General features: G+C 38.9%; 2 protein-coding genes across 4 annotated transcripts in view; one reads left to right on the top strand and one right to left on the bottom strand.

Moving 5' to 3' along the window:
• Positions 1–6,391, bottom strand: part of CENPP (centromere protein P) — a gene marked incomplete at both ends in the record, with an annotated part of 116,417 nt that extends 110,026 nt beyond the window's left edge. For 2 of the 3 annotated variants that reach the window (XM_079540265.1, XM_079540263.1), the window contains 4 exons: positions 1,897–1,985; positions 4,942–5,030; positions 5,401–5,558; positions 6,255–6,391. In XM_079540265.1, coding sequence (XP_079396391.1) covers positions 1,897–1,985; positions 4,942–5,030; positions 5,401–5,558; positions 6,255–6,391 — 473 coding nt within the window. The remainder of the gene's footprint in view (positions 1–1,896; positions 1,986–4,941; positions 5,031–5,400; positions 5,559–6,254) is intronic. The other variant, XM_079540264.1, reaches the window with a different exon arrangement.
• A 3,015-nt stretch (positions 6,392–9,406) lies between these two features.
• On the top strand, positions 9,407–22,715 carry NOL8 (nucleolar protein 8; the record flags this gene model as incomplete). The annotated part of the gene is made up of 16 exons (XM_079540587.1): positions 9,407–9,545; positions 9,707–9,769; positions 10,676–10,754; positions 11,044–11,191; positions 11,431–11,499; positions 11,803–13,722; positions 14,018–14,134; positions 14,901–15,020; positions 15,366–15,450; positions 16,424–16,571; positions 17,922–18,005; positions 18,623–18,900; positions 20,694–20,868; positions 21,257–21,327; positions 22,260–22,342; positions 22,656–22,715. The coding sequence occupies 16 exons, from the start codon at positions 9,407–9,409 to the stop codon at positions 22,713–22,715; spliced, it is 3,639 nt and encodes a 1,212-aa protein (XP_079396713.1).
• Positions 22,716–24,685: the final 1,970 nt, after the last annotated feature.

Consider the following 24,685-nt stretch of genomic DNA (forward strand, 5'->3'; position numbering starts at 1 on the left):
AAAACTCAAAAGTAGAAGCATTGTGATTTTACCTGTACAGACGTTTCACTGTTACAGCATATTTTAAAAGGTGTACCTCTTCCTTAAACAACTATTGGATTCCAACAGTACCTCGTTGAAAATAAACTTGAGTTCTCCTTTTAAAAACATGTTGCTCAAGTGCTTTATTATTCTTGTTTTCTTCCAAAGCAGGATGGGCTTGGGAATTAGAACTGACTGCCAAGTTTCTAACTCCAGTGCTATTAAAGATCATGCATTATGAAAAATGGAACCAAAAGAAGTTAGAATGGCTGAGAGGAAAAATTCAGGCCACCTGAGAAAAGGCACTTGGCAAGGCTGGGCCATGGGAGTAAAGGAAAAATGAGAAAAGTGATAGGGAGACTGAGAAGAACAATACCAGATTCAGGTGGACAAGAACTGGAGGGAGAGGAAAGGAAGACATAGGAATCAAAATTCTCAGAGTAACTGGACACTGAAGAATAGAAGAGCTATTAGGGAAACTGAAGTCTGAAACTAGGCATGAAAAGAAGAGATTGGGAATTGGTAAGAACCTAGAAGGGGGATTGAGAAAACAAACCTTAAGGGAACATCACATCATCAGATTAAGCCAGTCTAATGATGCACTGCTGTCTATAAACACACACTGCCAATATGAACTCCACTCTGACAATGTACTTCCTGCCTCAAATGAGTAATAAATGTAATGTATAAGAGCTATATTTACACATTACCGTTAATTTCTCTTTCAACCAGTTGAGTACACTGGCATCATTTACCTTCCAGCTTAATTAATGTACACACATGAGAAGAACAGATGATATGTGCAAATGGAAGCTGAAGAGACAGCAGAACTGTTTGCTTTACTGATAGCATTGCCCTAACCCATGCTGCTCACAAAAACTTGTATTTACTATGAATACTTGTGCAACGTAGAAAAGGAGGAGAACAGTGAAAAAAAACAGAGGCAAAACAGGAGCCAAAGGATCGAGCCAGGATGAAATGAAGTCTGAAGCTATTTCGATACATTAGTTTCTGATATAACCATCAAACCCCACGACAACTATGCTGTCAAAAAATGCACATGAAAAAACATAGTAATTTCCTTTTCTAAATCCTGCTTCTAGAGAGAAATGTACCACTATTTCTCTTCCTACCACTAGCTGTAGTAGATTCGAATGGCAATTCAAATCTTGTAAACAAAGCACTCAGCTGTGCCTATGAACTAATTAAGCCTGAGGTAACTTACAGACCTTTCTTCTTTCCCAAACACTTGCCTTCCCTCCCCATTCTCAAGTCTAAAAAGTAACACACTGAAGGACAAGATTAAGTTAGCTATCCAGTAATAATTAATAATTTAATTATAACATAGACTGGGATCGAGTGTACACTCAGCAAGTTTAAAGCTAAATGCTTCAGAGGGAAAGAATATCATTCAGAAAACCTCAATAAGCTTGAAAGGTGGGCCCATGCAAATCTCATGGAGCTCAACAAGGCTGAGAGCGAGGCCCTGCACCCACGTCAGAGCAACCTCAAATATCATCCCATGAACCAAAAGCTGATAAGCTCACGATTACATGAATGAAAACGCAGTATCTGAGTTTATCTTGTTACCTATTTCTCTGAACCCAGCAATTCCAAACATCTAAAGCATATTACAACCCCAAACATGTTCCTGCTTGACATGAATTCCTTTAAGCCCTTTCAGGCCTTATGAACAATGTCCGTTCCATCTTGTCTCCACAGGGATATGCACTGGTGATAGGAAGCATGAAGGTTGGGCTAACAGTACCTTACCTCCCAAAGAAATTGCAAGCAGCTTTCATCAGAATGCTGTATTGCTTCAGCACTGAGTGTCTCACGCAACAACTTTTCTTAAACAAAAAAACTCTGCATTACCTGGACACAAACTTGCTTAATTCTGAATACGGCCCCGATTCCATTAGGATGCGGAGGTCAGTAACAGCAGCAGACACATTCTTGTTGTTCTAGATCAGAGAAACAACAATGCAACACTTTAGAAGTTTCTCTAGAAAGAAATATAGGGACACATACATAAGATATACCAAAATCTACACAAATACTGCTACAGACAAAGCCTATAAAACTGTATTTTTAAGCTATGTCTCACTTCACGAAATTTTTTTTGCATTTCAACACATCAGCATCATCCAGGCAACAAAGATTCTGGAGTAACATCTGAGCTGCTCTGTGCAGAGAACAGACATCTGTAAAAGAAGATTTCTTTACAAGAACTTCATCTACTCCCTTCTGTGTCACTTAAACTGCAGATTCTTCTCATTTTTCAACACAACTCCTCCATCACATAAACCAGAAATCTCAAGCTTAATCTCTCTTTTGGAAAACATCCTAATGCTAAAATCCTAAAATTCAGAAGTCCTTCTTCTGCTTGCATTCCTTCCATTTTACAACCTATTGTTTTGTCTCAAACTCTTGTCTCATTTTACAATAACACAACACTGAGGGATACATCATAAAACGTTCCCAACTTCAAATACCTCACAAACTAAGAAAACATCAAGAAAAGAAAATCATTCAGTAGAAATGAAACCATGGAATAATTGAAATCTTTTTTTTCTATAAATTCTTGAGCACACCAGAGGAATACATCAGATAACAGTGAATGAAAAATAATACCTTGAAGACCATAGCAAATGTTTCACTTTATTATGGAGACTTTGTACTTATCTTTATTCTCAGTCACTACAGGGAAACAGCAACAGAGGAAACTATTGGGAAAAAGTGGAATCAAATGCAAACATCCCACAGCAATCCTTCTACTGCCATCAGCAGAGATAGAAAAAGCAAACCAAGAGGCTACAAAGTGTAATGGGTTGGGTAAGTAACATCAGGAAAAACCATTTTAAATTGAGAGCAAAAGGTTCAACACATGCATGGAGGAGCAGTTGTAAGCAGTTATAAGCTAATATACTGTTGTCTAAAAAAACCTGCTTTTCCAGGAAGCAGGCTAAGAACATCTGCTAAGATGCCATCAGTGTCATCCCAGGGTCACATTAAAGAATTTAAATGAAAACTCTTGAGAAGAGAGCAATTTTTTAAATGATTGCTTTCTCAATGGTTTTAGATCTGTTTAGGCAGATTTTCAAGCTAATTGCACACGTCTGCTACTAACATCTAAAAACAGCAAGAAGGAAAGTAATAAACGAATGCTTTTACATTAAACTGCTTTGTTTGTCCACATTTTGACCTTGGTAAGCACCTACTATGCACAAGAGTAAACAAACAGGAGTTTCTCCACTTGCACTCCAAGCCAGCAAAACACTAATCAGCTTTTCAATATGTTCTCTCCTAGTCTGATGGTGTATCAAAACTAAAGGATCAGCCAAGATGCAGAATATGTCAAGCAGTGAGCAAACAGTACAGCATCAGCACAGCCAACTTCAGCTACGGAAAGCTAGCCAGAGTGAACTCACATCTACCTGCTTTGTCTTCATACAATTGTATTTTGGAAAACAGCTTTCTACGTGCATGACTGTGATGCAGTAATGTGATGGAAAGCACAGCAAGAGTGGCACAGTTACAAAATCCTAGGCTACAGCAAATGACAAGAAGCCCAAATGCAGCAGCCCTAGACACAAAAACAAACCACACATGGACCTCCTGACCTGTGTAGGTAACACCATAAAAAAAAGCCTAGACATACGTATTGTGGCCAAAAAAAAAGTGCTCTCCAATTGTGTCTGCTTGACTAATTTACAACTTTGCTGAACACAGCCACAACTCAAAGACATGAAAAAGCACAAAATGTTGGTGATACAAATTTGATTAAGTGAAGCTACGTTTACACGTAACATGTATTGTGTTTTAAGCAATAATCTACAGGTATTGTGTATTTTAATGCTTTGCATGACCCAATCTTATTAAAAGGCTATATTTTTATTAACTGAAGGTTTGGTTTGTTAATACAAACACACTCAGTTTCCTGTGTTTCACATATCTACAAAGTGTAACTCTGTCAGCACTGGTTTTAGGTGGTAAACAGGCGGCTACTGCCACCTAGTGGTACAATGTATTGGAACCCCACGAATACACAACAGTCAGATGTATCATCCGCTCTCCATCGACGTCAAATACCACAGAACACAAAGAATTTATCATTCCAAAGGACCACGCGAGTGAGAAACATAATCAAGACCCACGATTGATGCAGGTTATTTCCATGCCTAAAGCTAAATGCAGTTCTACACATCAATGCTACAGCAGTACTACAAGGAGTCGAAGTTCTAAGCCATGCTGCAAAATAACTTCATTCAACTCAGCTCTCAAAATTCCGTATCATGGAATCGCAGACGAGTAACTAAATACTGATTTCCTAAAGTCACAGTGGCTTCTCTTCGCCACCTTCAAAGTTGAGCTGAAAATCAAGTTTTCCTGAGAATAAAACTTCCCAATGCCAAAAAAAGTTATCGCGAACTCTTGCCCACTGCTGACCATTCTGAGCTCTGTACTAACAGATTCTGACAAGAGCTTCCTTGCAAAAGGTGCCATAATTGGTGTAACTTCTGTGCAGTCCCCATGATGAAATGGCAGTTCACACCAATGAAATGAGTAAGAGTATAACCAAAGTGAAAAAGAAGCTCTTCCTGCTTTTAACGTTTTAGCTTTTCCTCTGTACCCTCAAGAGATGTGGGGCTTGGAACTTTCCATTCTCCAGTTCAAGATACCAGATTATAGGAGAATGTGGTAAGAATTTCATGACTGGATGTAGAACTTGAACTTTAGAATTATTTTGCTTGGATGCACGTGGAACCCAAAAGCTGGGTCCATCTGTCATAGAGAGGCTTACATCAAGGAAGCAGCCATAATGATAAAACACCAGTTAAAAGTTTAAGCATTAACTTTCGTTCATTTGAAGTTTTGCTTGTTTATTTATTTGTTTTTAATATTAACATTAACTGTTACCTGCACTTCAAGAAGCTGGAATTCCAAACAAAAAGGCAAGGACTGGCAATTTCCTGATAATCTGTGCTTCTGAACTGTTCTATTTGCAGCTGTTGTTAAAAAATAAAAATAATAAAAAAAGAAAGTTAGCAAAATACTTATGACTTATTCAACCATTACTGTAGTTCTTCCACTAATCATGTTTAAAGTACCAAACAATTCTGTTCATCATAGAAATCATGAAATTAAGTGAAACATGTTAAGAAAAGAACTGTTAACTTCATAGGAAACTTTTGCTTTTCCACATGAAAAATACAGTACTTGCTCAGAAACTGTTTTCTCAATAAAGGCAGTTATTCTGAAATACAGTAGCATTTTCTTTCTGTTAATATTTGAAGTAGAATTACAACATGCATCTGCAAATGTAATCAACTGAAACGTGTTCAGCACAGCACCAGTAACAGCCACAAAAATGCTTACTTTTTTCTAACGTTTTCTTAGAATGACTTGTGATCTGAATACCAGTGAACTTCACCAAAAAGGAGAGATCTCTCTCTAGACTTTCAAGTTCAGCCTTCAGGTCCCATGGAGACGCATGTCCCTTAAGTTCTCCCAGAAATTCCCCTTGGAATAATTTTCTGGAAGTAAAAAAATGGGAATGAGAAAAAATGTATAATAAATAAACAAACAAAAGACTCAAGAGATGAGAAAATGTTTTGTTAAATCAGTACAACAGTATCGTTAAATTAAAGGCATTTGTAATTTGTTTTGAGAGCTTTCAGTCCGATATCAGCTGTCAGAAATCTAATTTCAGTTAAATTTCTAACCTGTTTGTGTTCACTGCCAGGCAGACAGAGCTTTTACTTAGAGTTTTTATATATAAGCACTTGGAGGAACATACAATAAAAGTGAGCTGTGATGCCTTTAGCAACCTGACATAGCTTATCTAGAGAATATACTTTCAGTATGGAATATCAATTGAAAAATGAAAAGCTCCACTTCTACAGGTGTGACTACTTACACAAGAACCCAGCTTTTTTTTTTTTTTTAAGTAACATCTGTGTGCACAACTTTGCACAGCCCACACATGAACTGACATTATTGCTTTTTTCAGACAATAAAACCTAAACAAAACACACAGATGTCACTAAAAAGAAATTAACTACTTATTATTTGTAATCTTCTGTCACAACTGATCCATATCCTAAACAAGATCTGTATCACAACAGCGCTGCAAAAATAAGTACAAGTCTCAATGCTGTAACACACAGACAAAAGCATAAGTGAAAGAATTTTGATAAATATCAATAATCCAATACACGCAGAAGACGTACACTGACATCTGTACTTCTTCATCAGAAAAAAAGGTGGATTCCTGTTGGATATCTTCATATTTTTCAGACAACAGCTTAATTTCTGCTTCCAGTAGCTGAATTTCATCTTCATAAACTTGACAAACGCTGCGATCCATTTCTCACACTGCAAGATACTGGGAAAACAAATGTACGCGTTAGGTCTCACCTTCCCCCAAAATGGATTAATTTCACAATTAAATTTACCCAAATAATTAATTTTAAAATACAAATATGGCATTAGCCAACATTTCTCCTGCCATAACGTGAAACAATCCAATTGTATCTCATGTCTTTTGAAAATTAAAGAATATTTACCATTTTAAAATCTCCCGAGTACCTCTGACAAATACAGTGATTTACACTGCTATAATCAATTTGTAGAATTAAGCAACACTGTTTGCTATGGAAGATTAAACTAATATGTGAGCCTTGATACTCAGCAACTAAATTCAGCAGGAATTCTGCCATCAGCCTGAAATCAGAACAAGGCTCCAGGACAAGCACAACTCCAATCTTCATACAACAGTACTTTGGCATTAACATAATTCCTATTTAAACTCCTAAGAAACCCCATTAGAAGGCCACTGGTCTACAAGTAGATAAAACATGGGAGAAGCAGCAGCTTCTTCCATGCAACAATTGTGAATGTAACAATGCTAACAATTGAACCAGCAAGAATCTGACAAGGAACAAACCTCTGTCTTGAAATAATAAAGTAAAAATGAACAACAATAAAGAATACTCTCCAAAGTATGTAAAAACTTAAGGGAAAAAAAAATGGCTTTGTTGCATTAATTCCTTGAAAACAGAATCCATAGAGCCTAAATGTAAATCTTAGATCACTTGCAAGACGTGAATCACTGCATAACTGTATGGGAACTGTTGAGGCACAGCCTGAACCACTGATGGAGCACCTGGGGAAAGGACCCGGTCAGCCTTGGAAGCACAGGTGAAGGGAATTCAGCCGTGAGACAGGAAGGGTTGGAGCCTGGCTGTGCTTCTCTTAGAGCTCATTGAAGGGCTGACTGCCACTGGGGAAGGACGTCTGGTTGGGGATCCTTTCCTTGTGAGCCCAGATTTTCAGAGATGGGCAAGCACTTCTTTCTAACACCTTTCCATTGCGTTGGTCCCTTTGTCATTATACCTCCTGCATCACCACTCTATTGCACTGATCCTTCCGATTAACCGTAACCGACGAATACCAAAGCAAAAAGAGGGAAGCAGCGCAGCAGGATTTCTTTGAGAATCTTGAACTATGATTTCACCTCGGAAACCAGCAGTCAGCGGCAGCATCTGAGCAGTGCTCCAGCAGCGCTGAGGGATGGAGCACAGCTGCTCTTAGCAAACACGGAAGCATTAACGAGCAAAAAGCAGCGGACAGGCACAAGGAACAGTCGCCTTACACGACTAAATCAAAAAGTAAATAAGGTTTTTAATTTAAATACTGGGGCTAGAATGCCAGGCTTAGACACAGCCCATGCAAAGGGCTGTGCAACTCAACCCTGATACATTAATTTACCAGGAAAACGAACCTGCTCTGTGCTGGGACGAGAAACAGAAGCGAAAGGAAGTTAAAAAGTGCGTTTCAGCACGTCTTAATGTTGGGGTTTCGTCTGCTCGTTGAAAAACTAGAATGCACTGAGGATCGCTACAGCTGTAACCAGCAGAACCTCTGGAAACAAAAACAAAGAACAAAACAGTTGCGACGGGAGAAAGTTTTACCTGAAGTCGTCAGCTGCTTACATCAGCAGCACCGTCAGCTCACGCGGCAGGGACGCGTTCAGCGGGCTGGCAGCACGGAGCGGCCCTGCAGGCGTTGCCGCCGGGAGCTCAGCCGCCCCTCACAGCCACCGCCGCTGTTTCGAAGCGCGCGCCCAGCAGCGCCCCGGGCGCAACCACTGCCGCCGGCACAGCGGGGGGCACCGCTCAGAGCCGCTGCCCTGAGGAACCGGTGAGCAGCTCGAAGGACGCGTCCCAAGGCCGTTATCCGAGGTAGATGTTATTGAGTGTTATTCACGCAGCTATTTACGTTTGCGGTTTTGTTTTCTCCCTTACATCTCGTGAAAAATTCCCCTACCTTTTTTTTTTTCCTGGTTGGTTGCTCCCAAAGCTCCCGCCATTCCCCGGCCCGGAGCTGCGTGCTGCTCTCAAACCCGCCCGGCCGCCAACAGGAACCCGGCAGCGGTGAGGGGAGCGCCTGGGCCCGGCGTTGAGCCCGTGTGTCGGGGCAGCGGCGGGAAGCGGGGCGGCGCGTGGTGGCGCCGAGGTGCCCTCGAGGTGCCCTGACATTCCCTGAGGTGCCGTTCGGAGCCGGCTGCTCGCGGCTGGGGGCGGCGGGGCCGTTCGGAGCGGTGTGCGGAGCGCGCCTCGTGCGTTCCACGCTGTGCTGCTGCGGGCGCCCGAATGCCCGTGGCGTTTCTTTCTTTTTCTTCACGTCTTCTAGTTTAGCGTTTCCTTTGTGAGGCGACGCTGAGAGCCCAGAGGCTGGTCAGCCTGGAGAAGAGAAGGCTGAGGGGGGATCTTACCAGTGCTTATGGCCTAGCGCCATCAACTGGGTCCCCTTATCCCAAGAAAAGCTTCCTTTACTCGTGTTTCTTTTTTCGATATCTGAAGAAGGGGCGATCGCTGGTGGCTGCTGCAGAGTGAGAGGCACGACCTTGTGCTTTGGCTTTCCTTGTTCTTGCTGCTGTTGCCATTGGGAACTTGCTAAGCCAGAAGGGGATGTGTTGAGTGTCAGAGCTGTGGCACGGCTCGCTCCCACGCCCTGCGTAACCTCTCAGTTGCTCACCTTCAGCTCCTCTGTTTCTTAACATCCTGCCTGGATGCCGACCTGTGCGACCTGCTGTAGGGAACCTGCTTTGGCAGGGGGTTGGACTCGATGATCTCTGGAGGTCCCTTCCAACCCCTACAGTTCTGTGATTCTGTGTGATTAATAGATTTGTAGCTTCTCTTCATATCCCCATAGTATTCTTCTCTAAGGTTCTTTGTGGAGAACTTTTGATGGAATGGCTTTTTTTTTTTTTCATAATTTGGTGTTTGATGTGATTGATTTAACCCCTGACATTTAGGTGCTAGTGATCTGCTGCTATCTTTTTACAGGCAAACAGATTTGACTGCTTGACTCTCTCGATATGGAGAAGAAACAAGTTTCAAAACGGCTGTATGTCGGAGGGCTTGGCCATACAGTTTCTAAGGCTGAACTGCAAGAAAGATTTGGGAAGTTTGGACGTGTTTTGGATGTAGAGATTATTACCAGAAAAGATGAGCAGGGTAACAGTTTTGCATCATCCTTTAAAAGTGAATTGTTTTTCACATGTGAAATAAGATTTTTGCTCCGGAGGCACTTTATTTTCAGGAAATAACGTAATTTTCAGCTTTAAGGGAAATACTGAAAGTATGTAGAAATTAATTAAATATTTATCATTGAGCAGGGAACCCTACGAAAACTTTTGCTTACATCACTGTCAGCAGTTCTGAGACAGATCTTAGAAAATGTAAGTACGTATACGTGTCTATATATATTATTTTTTTATTTTTAATAAATCATGTTCTTGAACCAAGTTACGTTATTCATGATACATTTGATGTTGTCTAGGCAGGACGTGGTAAAGGTGGACCTAGTTTTATTCTGTTATCATATGCATTTTGTTTGCTTTAAGCTGCAGTTTTTATGAAAGATATTTTGCCAGAGTTTTCAGTATGTGGAAATAAGTAGGCTGAAAAAATTGCTTTGCAACTGAAGAGCTGATTTATGAGTTTATTCTTGCTCTTCAAAAGACATAGGAAATGTTTCAACCACTTCCTTCAGAGCCATAAACCATTAGAAGGGACTTCCAGTGAGAGGAAACCCAGAAGGAGAGTTCATGTAAACATTCTTGTGTTCTGACTGTTACAGAAATTCCAGAATAGTTGAATTTCGAAGTTATGAAATTACATATAATAGGTAGCAGCAAAATACCAGATGGCAATAACTATACCTGAAGAAGCAGCACTGGTGACTTGGTGTTTTATTTAGGAAGCATTGCTATTAGGAATAGGAAAGCTCTTTGAGATTAGTTAAAAGATAGTCCAGCCCTTGTTACTTTGATTCCGTAAGTTCCAAGTTGTTTTCCTTGCTTGTTAACTATATTTCTCAAAAAAACCAGGATGTTAATTACCAAAGAGTTTCTCTGACAGCAGCACAGAAACTTCAGAGTGTGTGTACCTGAATTTTAACATCTGTGTTTGAGCTGATCCATACAGAGCCAAAGAGAACGTTCCAAGTCAGAACCTTAATTTTGACTGTAGACATTGTAAAGTGTAGGATATTGGACTTTTCATGCACAGAAGGGATCATTGTTAAGTTCAGCGTGTATCTTTTAATGTAGAAAATATTAATTTCCAGTCTTCTTCTTTTAAAGGCGTATCAATTTTAAATAAAACCAAATGGGGAGGGAGGACACTGCAAATTGAATTTGCCAAAGAAAGCTTTTTACACAGGTAAAAATCAATCGACAAATTTTTTACTGATGTCCCCTTTTTCTGTTTAACTTGTAATATTATGGCAGTGCTTTAGGCATCTGCTATGCTCCTAATCTTTCTAATTTTTATTGATGTTGGTGGGCTGGTGACACATATTTGATAGCACAATCTTTTTGCCACTATTATTCCCTTAAAGCTTAGCTATAATCAGAATAATGTTAATTCCTTCTTTGGGAAGGGTTGCTGCCGGTTATGATCTAACACAGAGGCAAATCTTTTTACATATGTTGTGTACTTTTTGATACAGGCTTGCCATGGAGAGAGAGGAAGCAAAGCTGCAGAAAGAAAAGCCACGGAGAAATGATGAAACAGTTCTTCTAGAATCACTGAAAAAGGCTGGTGTTGTAGACTTTCATATGAGAGCAGTACCAGGTACAGAGGTGCCAGACCATAAGGTATGGGGGAGTAGCTGTCTGGAGAATTAAAACAAAGAAATAGCATTGTGCCCAAACTTATTACATTCATATTGCATTCGTTTATGCTGTAGGTAAAGAAACGTGTGAAATGTGATCATCTAACTTTTAAAAAGTACTCTGAGGAAATACCTTACAAGTCCTTGACGTTTTTGTAATGAATCTTTTATGCAAGAATTCTTTTCTTTACTTTTTTCATGCTAATTTTTCTTTTCTTTTAGAATTGGATCGTGGGTAAATTTGGCAGAGTCCTACCTATCCTTCGCCTTAGGAATCAACAGAAAAATAAAATATCCTTTTTGTTTTGGTTGGACATAGATACAACTCCCTTCTTTCTTTCATCTTAATGGTAAATATATATTTGCTAAATGGTCTTCATATTGACTACTATGGCAAGTTTGATTTACTGAGTCCTTTAAGTAAATGTAGCAAGTTTTGTGTGTTTTGAACAACTGCCTTAGACTGCAAGGCCTTTGTTTAAAGGCATGCTGTCACAGCATTCCTTGTCCTTGCCCTTAGAATTTAGTTTGTAGAGATTAGAATTCTGCTTGCATAAAGAATCACGTTGCTTTTATTCCTTAATTCACATGAACATTGTGAAGTATGACCCATCAAAATATTGCCACAACCTTAGAAAGCTGGAGGAAGACTTGACACATGTAGTTCCTGTATCCAAGCTTACCTGGCATTTGGAAGAGAAAGAGGACAGCATAAGCAAGAAGCGACAAGGGGAGTTCCCTGTGACTAAGGAGCAACCTAAAAAACTGAGGCAGCTGGGCAGACAGGATGTGAATGGAGTGGAAGTGCTGCCTTCTGGGTGTCAGTCACATTTGAGAAACATAAGCTCATCACAGCTGGATCAAAGATTGAAAACCAAATCCAATGAGAAGTCAGAATTACCTCCAAGCAGTCTTAATAGTAATATATCAGGGCAAAGTTTGCTATTGGATAAAAACAGCGTTTCTAGAGTTGTGTTTCCAAATAAGAGAATGCGTGCTTCTGACAGTGACACTGATTCCGAAGAGGAAATCAGAGCAATGATGATGAAGAAGATGGAAAAAGAGCAAACTAAAAATGCTGAGACTGAAAGTGACCACCTGGAAATTGTTGGAGATAATTTTGAGTTAAAATACAATACTCACTGGTCCTTAGGCAGCCGAGACGGCGTGAAGAAGGTTGTCAAAGGAAACAGTAAAGAGAGAGGCACTATGGACTGCGACAATGGTTATGACTCGGCGGATACAGATGAGATTATTGCTGAGAGTAAAGGTCTGAGTAGCACAAAAAGTGTGTTTTTAGAAAACGCTAAGCAGGTGAAGGTGGAAAATAAACAAATGTTATCTAGTAAGAAATGTGATTTGGTAAACGACTCCTCATTGAAAACTCACAAATTAAGAGAAGAATGTGTTGAAAGCAAAGGGAAAATGAGAAAACCTAGTATTTCTGCCTTGTTGAGTACAGCAGGGAATAGTATAGCAAAAGCAAGTCATAGTGAGAGCTCTTATTCAGAGTCTGAGGAAGAAGAGTCTGAAATGAGTTCCGATTATGAATCCATGATGCAAAACTGTTATCGTCTAGACCTTACATTAGATGACCTAAAAGCATTGGCTGCTGAAAAATCTGAGACATCAGTGGAAGAATTCAGTAGTACACAGAGTTCTAGTGAGTGCAGCATTAAAGAAGGTGCTAAAGGCAATGTCGTACATAAGCCAAAACATTCTAAAATTCCTCCTGCAGTTAAAAAAAAATGCATCTGTCCTGAAGATATACTTGCTGCCATTTTAGATGGGGAGGAGGATGCTGATGAGGAAAGCTCCAAGGGACGAAATAATTCATGTTTGAAATTCCAGCCCTTCAGAGGAATGGGATCCCTTTGTAATGAGTCAACTAAGGACAGCACTGATTTAAAAAAGAGATCTGTAGAAAGTTCAGGTTTTGAAGCTTCTCTTCCTTTTTGTGGGGAGAAGTCACCTGAAGGGCAATCTGAGAACCATCCGTTTTATTCTCTTGAAGTCAGCACTAAAAAGAAACAAAATATACATTGTGAACAGCACAACGAGTTGTCAGATGCTGCCTCCTTAGCAGATAAGAATGTTTGCAAGCCACGTTTACAAGGAGAGAACACGAAGACAAATTCTCTGCAAAGTGAGCAGAATTCAGAGTACGGAGATACTGTTCCTTGCACTGATGAAAGTGAAGGTGAGAGCAGTGACATGGGTGGTAATGCTGCCATGTCACAGAGACATGTAAAACAACAACTGAAAAGCCCAAAACTGCTTTCAAAAAAAATGAAAAGAGATGTAAGCAGCCCAAGTTCAGAATGTGAAGTTAAGCAATGTGCAAATAGGAAGATGAGGCTCGTGGATGATGAAGAACTTCAAGGTTCTGCTTCAAAGGAATGTGATACAAAAAAGCAATTGCAGGATAACCAGAAGAGGCTGGCAGCTCTGGAAGAGAGACAGAAAGAGAGGCAATTACAAAAGAAACTCATTCAAGGAGCTCTTTCCAATTTGGTAATTGCACTCGTACCTTATCTGAATAACGGGCAGTAAAGCAAAAGGGGAAAACATATGTATATATAATTTATATATAAAATTCAAGATATTTTGCAAGCTTATGTAATTCTTGATTATATTTCAGTTTTTGTTTTTGTAGTATGTATAAAATGTTGCATGCCTAATTCCTGGGATATCTCTAGAATGCAAAAGGTGTGCTGGATTCTTCCTTTACTCTCATAGAAATGTGTCCAAGATATTCTGTGTGACTGTGCTGAACATTTACTGTTAACCTGCTTATTTTATTATGTAGGATAGCCAGCCAACAAGCAAGCATAAACACATCATATTCAATTCAGATGCGGAAAGTGAAGCTGAAGTGGAAGAAACATTGAAGCAAGATGAGAGTTTGGAAGATATGCATGGAGTAGTAAGTGTTGCTAGAAGGAACTCTAGTATTCTTTGAGTCAATTCCATATTGATGGGACTGGAGCTTTTACTTTGAAGGCTATTTTTCATAGCTTAGTGAAAGGAAAATTTAAACAATAAATATTTCAATTAATTTGAGTGATTCTATTCTAGCTAACATGAAGCAAATTTCGAAGAGTGTATCATTCATCTGTGAAAGCTGGGGATGCTGGAGAATTTGTAAGGAGATACTGATCTGTATGCAAGGTGTTTTAACTGATTTAAAAACAAAAAGAAGACGTAATTTTTTAGCTTACAAGGCATAATTATTTAGTTTGGAATTTCTCTGCTTTTGGTCACAGGAGGGGAAGGTTTTGGCTTCGCTATTGTGGGAAGGCCTGTTGCTCTTTCCAACACAGTGGACAAAGAATCTTTATTCATGCAGAGTCTTGTTTTATAAAGTGATGTTTGAGTCCAAAGAAATTGTGTTTTAAAGTTGTGGAGTGCTTACCTTTTCTGCAGTTCATATTTATCCACTGACTTAAACTATGTTCTGTGAATGAGACTTGTTCAGTAGGGTTTTAGACGTTGGTATTTTAATGTTGATCTTCCTTTCTATAATCAGGAAGCTGGAATTTTACAGCTAGCTCATATTGTAAAACCTGAGATAATTTTTATGTGGATTTTCTCAGATATGTTGGAAAGCACATGAAGAAAGTTAATGCTGACTTATTTTCTCAAACTTTTGAAAATGGCTCCTTTTCTGTGTTTTTCTTTTTCTAATAAAGAAGGAACATGATCCTAAATCTTCTAGAAGGCTCTTTGAAAGCAGCGAAGATGATCAAGATGAAACAGATGACGAGAGATTCAAAATTAAACCACAGTTTGAAGGCAAAGCTGGTGAAAAAGTGAGTGAAGCTATTAATGACTTCACTTTCTCATAAATCACCATAATGCCACCTCAGAAGTGTGTAATGTGTAGCCTTGTGTGCGTGTGCACTGTGATTGTGACAAAGCTACCATGAGGTTGTTCTCTCCAGAGAGAACAACGGCCGTGGAGGAGATAATGCGTGTTGGGGGGGGGGGAGGTGAGGAGAAATCACAGGTGTTGCCATTTTTGAATATGGAGAAATTTCTGAAAAAGGCATCAAGCTGAAGATTGTCAGTGTGTAGTAACAGAGTGTTGGAAATAAGAAGTTATGATGTGTTGGTGATTTCTTCTCCAGCACTTAATAGAATTTCTTTTTATTTAGCTGCTAAATTTGCAATCACGGTTTGGCACAGATGAAAGATTTCGCATGGATGCTCGCTTCCTTGAAAGTGAGAGTGAAGAAGAGGGTAAGCTTGTTCTTGTTTCCTGGGCAATAATAGTAGTAGGGCTATATAATGGAGCCTTAATTTTGGATGCTTGAAGCAACAGACAAACTATTTTTGCTTTTCTGGTCACTTCTCAGAAAATAACCTAGCTGTACTTACTGGTCGCTGTGTATTGGTCGCTGTGTTTTTTCAAAAACATGTTGCAAACTCATTTCAGTAGCTCACCAAGGTATTAACTTGGCTGGTAAATCAATGTTTGAAGTGATCTTTTTAATGCAGGATGATACCATTTACCCATATTTTTCATAGGATAAGGGATGACTTAACTAATACAAACTTCTTGATTTTTACATTCATTTCAGCTCTTTGTTTTGTAGTCGGCTTGCACTCCATTGATTTAGCAGTCTTAGAAAGAAAGATAACTTTGAGGTAAAATCACAGAACCCGCAAGGCTGGAGAAGACCTCCAAGATCACCCCTCCAAGATCACCCAGTCCAACTGTCCTCGTACCACTGCCATTTCCCTACTAAACCATTTTCCTTATTACAACACCTAATGTTTCTTGAGCACCTCTGAGGGTGGTGACTCAAATCCCTCCGTGTGCAGCCCTCCCAGAGCATTCTTTGGGAGAAGAAATTTTCCCTGACGTCCAACCTGGGTCTCCCCTGGAACAACTTGAGGCCATTATGTGTTTATATATTAGAAGGCAGAAAAGCTGAAAAATGCCAAAGACAAACAAACAAAAGTTGCATAATTACTTACTCTGTTCACTTTTAAAACTTGTCTGATTTCCATGTGAAATAGGGGTCCATAATATCTGTAGTCAGACTAGCTGCATAACAAGGAGGAAAGCCTCTAATTAGCTTTATAATTAGGAAAGCAGCTTGCCTATTTGCATGAGCTCTGCTATGATAGTAGTGTTACACATTAAGAGTTACAGGCTTACTCTGGTCATAATTTGGGAGGGAACATTATTTATTTGTTTATTATTTAGGAGAAACCAATACAATGGAGGCAGATGAGGAAGAAGAAGAGTTTGCTGCAGAGAAAAAGAAAAATCTGCAAATACTGGGAAGTCTATTGAATATTGACCTGGAGCAATCAAAAACAACTAAAATGGCCATAAATGCTAAGAAATTCAAGTACGTACTTAAGGTTCTTCCAGTAAATTTTATATGATTGGATTGTTGGGATTGAGACTTAATATCTTAATTAGTCTTTGCCTGTTCCCCACAGGGGCAAACATAAACAAGCTAGACAAAGAACTGTGAGCTAGGCACTGATTAGATTGTTACTTCCATAGGAATTAATAAGGTTATTGTTTTCTCTGGACTGCATGTGAGATGTAAGGTAAGTGTCCTTCTTTCAAGGTATTAACATAAAGTTTCCAGTGGAGATTTTTTCTTCATTTGATTAGGAATTTCTCGCACACAGCCATGAACTGCAATGGTAGAAGTTAACAATATTAAGTGTAGTGATGTGCAGTTAGGAACCTTTTACAGACAGTTGTCACTGGAGTTGCAGCAATTGACTGCTAACTGCTAAATACCATTCCACTGCTGCACAGTCACACTTATTTGTTTGACTACTGTGCAGGTTTTATTTTCTAAAAACTAAGCACAGGAGGTGTATGGTGACTTCTGAGTCAGCCTGAACCACTGATTGAGCACCTGGGGAAAAGACCCAGTCAGCACTGGGAGTGCAGGTGAAGGGAATTCAGCTGTGAGACAGGAAAGGGTGGAGCCTGGCTGTGCTTCTCTTAGAGCTCATTGAAGGGCTGACTGCCACTGGGGAAGGATGTCTGGTTGGGGATCCTTTTCTTGTGGCATTTTCCTTATGAGCCTAGATTTTCGGAAATGAGTGAGCATTTTTGTTTCTAACACCTTTTTGTTGTGCAAGTTCCCTTGCCATTGTATGTCTTGTAATACTATTCAATTCTGTTGCTCTTCCTGCTTGTTACAGGTGGAAATACCTGTGCAACCCCGGAGATTGTTTTAGGAAACTCTTTTGGGAATTGTTTTTCTCTAATGCTCAGTTAATGATAGTAAGTGAGTATGTACTCACTTAGAGGCACTCAACCTGTGTTGTAAGCAGCATAGTTTTTTCCACACTAGTATTGTGGTCAGTCTAAACTTTTGATTATCATAGTTGAAAGTCTTCATTTTATTTCTTTTCCCTCCCCTCAGATTGATTATTTGTCAACATGAAAAATTTGCTGCTGGTTTATCTATAGATAAATATCTATCCATATATCTATGCCTGCTTATCTTTTAGGAGATGTACATGTTTAGTAGAACTTTATGATGCACAACTTGAAGTCTGTTTTATGTTCAATACAAAAACTTGACTAAAGCCAATCGTGTGTAATTTTTCTTTATTTTTTCTGAGCTTTTCTGGTGAAGAAGTAAATTTTAAAGTTTTCGGGTAACTTTGAGTTGGATATTTTAATGTCACATGGGTTGTTCTATGTTGTTTTCACTCTATCTTTACAGGGATATTAATGCTCTCCGCTACGATCCCACGAGGCAAGATCATGCAGTTTTTGAGAAGAAACCAAAAGCTATAGAAAAAGAGAGGTATTACTTCAGTTTGGTAACTGCTGTGATATTTCTTCCCTTGAAGGCTGGCTTTCAAAAACAGTGACTGACTTGTTTGATACTATGCAGACAGCTCTTAAGTTCACTCTGATATTGCTAAGATAAAGATTATGACCAGTAGAAGCTCAAAGTAACATGTTGTCTTTTTAATCTATCTTTTCTTTATGTGCTATTTTCTGTCCTCCTTTTTCACCTTCAGGTTTCAAGTTCTGGGCTTTGGGATTTGCAAATCTGTGGACAGAAAGCATTCGCTCCTAACAGGTTTTTTTCAGGAATAGAACATGAACACTGTTATATTTAAATTAGATATTGTCATGTATTAAAAGGAGATTCAGGGTGCCATTCATTGCAGAGTAGAATTGCTGCTGTCTTTTCATGGATTCAAACCTGAGGCGCTTCCCCAGTGCTTACCTTCAAAGGGTAGTAATTTGTGTGAGGTGAAAACAAATGGATTAGAAACTGAACCTACAGGATGCCCATGATGTCCTGTAGACCCTGGGATGTCCTATTGCCAGAGTCTGGAATTGCTGAGAAAGAGGAGAAGCACTGTGGTGTTTGTTTATCTTTTTTTTTTTTAATTGACATTCTGATTTCAGTAAGGCTAAAAAGAAGAAGAAGAAAGAAGAGAGTGAGAAGCTGCCTGAAGTGTCTAAAGAAATATACTGTGACATTGCTGTTGATCTGAAGGAGTTGTTTGGATCTTCAAAGAACAAATCAAAAAAGCCAGAAGAAAAACCCTGGGACAAAGATGAAGCAGAGGAATCAACCCCACGTGACCATCTGGGGCCTGATGCTGAGAGTAACACGGCTCAGGATTCTAGTGATTTCAGATTTTCCTTCTTTGATGACAAGGATCAGTCTGATGTAAAAGAAGGTAACAGTAGAACATACATAGGAAGAGTGCTGTTTCTCATGAGTTGATTATTCCAGACACTGTGGAGTTATACTGCATATTTTAATTTCAGAAACCAGGGAGTTTTCAGAAGATAAAGTCACTAACTGAGCAAAATCATTATGGTCTTCTCTTACTAAGATCTCTGTAGTTTAATTGCAGTTAATCATATTTGCATCCCTGGAATTTTATAAGGGGTGATGTTGAGGGATAACCTTGTGAGAAGGAACTACTCTGTAGTTATTCTTTGAACAAATTATTGTCCACTGATTTTTTTTTTTTTTTTTTTTAAATAGGAACAGAGATACATTAGTCAAATCGGGTTTCATATAACCCAGCAGGACTTAATAATCCCTTAATTAACAATTTATTACAAGCAGAAGAAGTCCTTAAGTGTGCCCCTGAGATCCATGAACATTTTATAATATGTTTAATTGTAATTTCAGAAAAATTTAAGCTCAGTAACACGTTTGTTATCTAGTTAATAAAACAGAAGAAGTCCTAATCTAAGGGAAATCAATATTATATGATAAAGATTAAAAAAATGAAATCAAGTCATTGAGTAGTACTGTGAAGATGACTGAAACATAAACAGGAAAAAGTAACACAGCCTTGAGTAGTACTATTAGTTCAGTAACATTCTGAAACAGTAGGGTTTCAGTATAGCAACAAGAGCTCACTAGAGCAAAGAGGAAAATACTTGACCACAGGCTGCATCCAGAGTTCACAGGCTTCCTAGCAATGAGAATCACTTTAAGCACTATCTTGTGTTATCTGTTTATTGGCTTGTATTGATTAAAAATCCTATGTAGCACTGTGGGGCTGCTCTGCAAGCGACTGTGTTGATACAAGACAAAAAGACAAGTCTGTCCCCATTTCACATACCTTGGTTGCTCCAGTGATTTTTGTTGTTTTGTTCAACTTGACTTCCAAAAGACCATGTATGACATGTGAAAGCCTTGGTGGGAGAACACAAATAGAATGGCTTTTGCAGCACAAGTTATAAGTGTTTTGTGGATCATTTAAACTTGCTCTCTTCCCCGTGAATACTCTTTGTTCAAATTAGAACTTACTGAGTTTTCACTGGAATAAAATGCTTGTTTTATAGTCTGTCTACTGCTGGGTTTGGAAATGGCTTCATGTTGCTGGGGGGCTGTATAAGGAAGAACCATCTTCTCTTTTCTGGCTGCACAGATACTGTGCTTATGTACTAAAAGTAGAGGGTACCTCTAACCTCAGAACTTCTGGCTAAGGGGATTAGTAAGTGCTCAGGTGCACGTGTCAGTTATCACATGTAAACTGAGCTGCTAGCAAGTGGCTGTGTATTTTTTAGGCAGGAGTATGTATGTGAAAATAGCAAAGTAATGAGTCCTGTCACACAGAACCTTTCTAAGACACTGACAGGAAGTTTATATTCCATTCATTACAGACTGAAAATTTGAATAGGTGGAACTACTCCCAACTCAGTTAATAGTAACTGTTTTGTCAGAACGACCTGATCAGAACTGTGGACACTAACAGTGGGCTTCAAAGGAACTTCTGTGTTTTTTTTCCTGTGCAGTATTTGATATTGAGGATTGAGGAGCTTTGAGGATGGCTTTGTAACATGTGAAAAAGCAAGCTATATTCATACTTGCCCATAGGGTCATAGAAAATATATGAAGGGAGTTTTTGTACTGTTCAAGTCTGTTATTTTCCAATATAACTATTTAGCTCTTGAGTAGAAGTCTACTGGCAAGGAAAAGAGTAATCTGATTCTTGTGCTATTATTGCAGAGCCTTATGTATTTGAAGCAATAAAACCTATGAAAGTCAAATGGCAAGAAGATCCACGTTTCCAGGACAGTAGCTCTGAGGATGATGATGAACCAGAGGCAACAGAAAGTGAAAGAGAGAAAGAAATGCAAGTTCTCTTTGTATTTGTTGTCTTCTTGGTAGGAACTGATGCTGGGTGAATTTTAATAGCAGCAAGTATAAGCATGGGTAACTAACAACCTTCACTGTGCATCCTTAACCAAGAAAAGTCTTTTTTAAGAGAAACCACTCCTTACTGCACAGAACATAATATTAAAAAATGTTGCTGTCAGACCTGATTTGAAGTTAAATATTAAAATAGAGTTTCTAGTAGATTGCGTTATATTTAACTGGGTACTGGTTTTGGCCAAGTCAAATAATGTCAAGTGTTCTTCAGTATTTCTATCCAGAAGGCTATATTTGGTTACTGTGGAGCACTGTTGTTCTTCAGTACTGCTATTCTCTGAAATACTGCAGCTTTAATATATGCTAATAGAACTTGAGACTAAATTCTATGGTGTTAACACTTCTTGGTGTTTTTCTAGGTTTCTCCCTTTACCACAGTCAGGAAGTGCAAGGTTTTTCTTCTTCTCCAAAGATGATGAACGATTAAGAGGTGAAACAGAGTTTATTCACCTTTTCTCTCCCTTCCAGTCTCTTTACTGCAACTGAAGAGGGAAAAAGATTGCCTGGTTAATTAATTAATGGTTTCTAACTTAAATACAGATGAGATGTTAAGACAAAAAAAAAATCACAACTTTCAGTCATCTCCTGTGCTGTGTGTTGTGGTAGTGCATCCCAACAGAAACTGCAGCTGTTACCTTGCACTCTTATTTTTAGATCACTGCCTAATTTTTTGCTGATCTTTTAGAGCTTAGAAATATCACTTGGTAAACTAGCTAGATCTTTGGTTCCTTTCAGGCATCTATATGATCTTTTTTTTCCATGCTTCAGTTCTTACTATGAATATTCAATATGCTTATCAGCCATATACACCCATATGGTTCTTGGTTCTAAATAATGTGGTGTGTTCTTTCCTGTGAATGTAATGAATCTCATAGTAGAAAAAGAATGGAGTTGGTTCTGATATCTTATAGAAGTGATTATTAGGGCAATCTTAATTAATGTTCATTTTCTGAGAGAAGTTATAGATTGATTTAAAGAAAAGCATACAAAAGTTACTGTGTACCTAATGCAGTTGTTGTATTGTAAGCTGGTCTATGTATCTGATTTACAGTACTCTGAGTTCATAGCAGGCATAGGTTTTCTTGGTAGACACAGAATCACAGTGCTGAGCTTAATGTAAGGATTGCTGGTTTGCTGCAATTTGTATTTCAGCATAGTAAGGAAAGCTACAGCTGCCCTTCATTTTTTCCTACCATGCAAAGCTGCAATGAATGAAACCTGTTTTAGTCAGCTGTGTGGTGGCATTATGGGTTGTGAGTTATCTATGCAGAAGATGATCTGATTTTTAACTCTATTTTGCAGAGACTTAAGAAGTGTTACCATATTCCAATGGCTTTAACCATATTAATTTGTTCTGTGCAGAGGGACCCAAGTTATTTTGTAGATCAGTTAACCTCAATGAAGAAAAAGATAGCTGGGAAGACAGGCGTAGATTATTACTCGAGGTGAGTATTTTAAACAACCTTTTTGAAAAACTGTAGCTGAAATCTCAGCATGAGAATGGAATGGGGCTGTTTATTTGCCTAATTTGCAGTAAAGATAAACTTGGGAACTTCAGAAAGACAAACTTTGTCATATCAGGAAGCTAAATTGTTTTTTTAACCTGTAACTTCATGTTGTTGTATGTAGTTGGATAAGTTATTGAAAGCCTGTATTGCACAGGGCTGGTTAGTTAACTGCATGGAAAAAAACAGTTTGAAACAAGGGGGTGAACTGACAATTTCTGATAATGCTGTGTTAAAATTGAAATATTTTCAGGAATGCCGGAAGAAACATAAGGATGCAAGAAGGAAAGTGAAAACAAACAATAAGTCTTGATGTTTTGTGTTTCTTCTTTGAAAGAGATATTTTTCTGCAACTTCTTCAAAATTCTAGTATTTCAAAGATCTAACAGGAAGCAATATTTTAAAAGACTCCTAAATATCATTTCTGAATAGCTACATATTTATTATGTCAATGTAAGAAGTTCTTTTGGTTTTGTTTGTTTGGGATTTTTTCTGTATGGTTTAAATGTGACTTCCTTCTTTGTGTATTGACCAAGAAGCGGGTCATTTAAAAGAGGAACAGTGAATTATTTTGTGGTGTTCTTGGGCCCCTGTGCTGCACGGGGTTGATGAAGAGCAGACTGATCCACGTTTACATAACCTATATTCAGCTGAATGTAGTAGAGATCCTATTGGAGGATCCTTTACAAGTTTTTGGAATGTTCTACTTTCTGAGTAAACGTTTACCAGAAGTTTATGAAAATATGTATATAACTGGGAAAACCTATGAAACTAGTAGGTTTGTATTTCTTCACAAAGATATTTTTTCTACTTTTTAATTGTGTACAGACATTAATAAATAATAAGGACAAATGCTGGTGTTGTATGCTTGTGGAATGATATTTTTACATGTGAGGTGTTCTCATCCAATTAGCATATATGCTGCAGAATCATGGCAGCATTAGAATACAGAATGTTACGAAGGTATTCTCTGTTGTTGGCTAATTGTCTTGGAAGTTAAAGCACGTTTCAGCATGTATGTGGTCTGCCTGGAGGCAGTCACTCAGTGTACCTTACTGCAGACCATGATGCCCAAATACTTGTTCATACACGGTACAAGTTGTTACATGCATCCCCTTGTCCTTTATCCTTGGTTGAAAGCTGCATGCTGGGCAAAAATTCAAAGTAATAAGAGAAACTTGTTCAGGACTGTGGGCAGATAACTAATCATATCCAGTGAAGCTTGTTGGATTTGACTCCAAGTGCAATGCAGTTTCTTGTAAGAACTCTGTCACAACGCCTAACCTTCATCTTGCCAGGGTCCACAACTTAAAGCAAGGGTTTGTTTTAACTTCCTTTGGCTCTTCCTGGTCTCAGGAATACAAAGACTGCTGTTGCCAGGCATTACATTAGGAAACAAGGAGGTTAGCTGGCTGTCTCTGGGTTTAAATGGCAAGTGAGTGATAGAGGAGCTCTTAATGCTGCTGAAATAAGAAATTTCAAAAACAAGTCTAACCTTGAAAGAAGAGTTAGAGGACAGAAGATCAAAAAGCAAATAGTGAAAGTTCTGAGAGCTGGAGGAGAAAAACTTTTTTTCTCTAGTGCTGTGTTTTGAAGGGCTCTTTTTGTGTGCTTCTCGATGCTGTGTGAATCTAGTCTAAATTATCTTCTTTCAGTTTTACTTTCTTTCCTTAGAGTCCATTTTCACATTAGAAGTTCTTTCAACCTTCTAAAGGCTTTCGAGGGTAGTCTGTTAGCTGTAAAATTTTTTAAGCACCTTGTTTTGTCATGCTGCTTTGTGAACACAGTTCTTGCATCAAACTCTTTTCTGTAGCACATGATCCCCCTTCTGAGGCTGGGAAGTCCTCTGGCTTGTGGTAGGTGCCACGTTCTGCAGGGTGCTGCCTTATAACTTCTCTACAATGCTGCTTTTTCCTGAGTAAGAATTACTGCGGCACTGCAGTTCTTGTGTAGTGTTCTCATAACTGTGATCCAGAGATTTTTCATGGTTAACTGCCTGGCACAGCGCATCTTAAAGACATAAAGATGTCTTACTTAAAATCGTAGAGTGGTCTGGGTTGGAAAGGACCTCAAAGATCATCTAGTTTCAACTTCCCTGCCATGTGCAGGGTTGCCGGCCACTAGACCAGGCTGCCCAGAGCCACATCTGGGCTGCAAGCTCACGCTGCTGGTTCATGTCCATCTTCTTGTCCACCAGGACCCCAAGTCCTTCTCCACAGGTTTGTTCTCAAGGAGTCTATATAAATACCTGGGATTGCCCTGACCCAAGTGCAGTGCCTTGCA

Source organism: Tetrao urogallus, assembly GCF_951394365.1.
Source record: "Tetrao urogallus genome assembly, chromosome: 10".
Lineage (NCBI taxonomy): Eukaryota > Metazoa > Chordata > Aves > Galliformes > Phasianidae > Tetrao > Tetrao urogallus.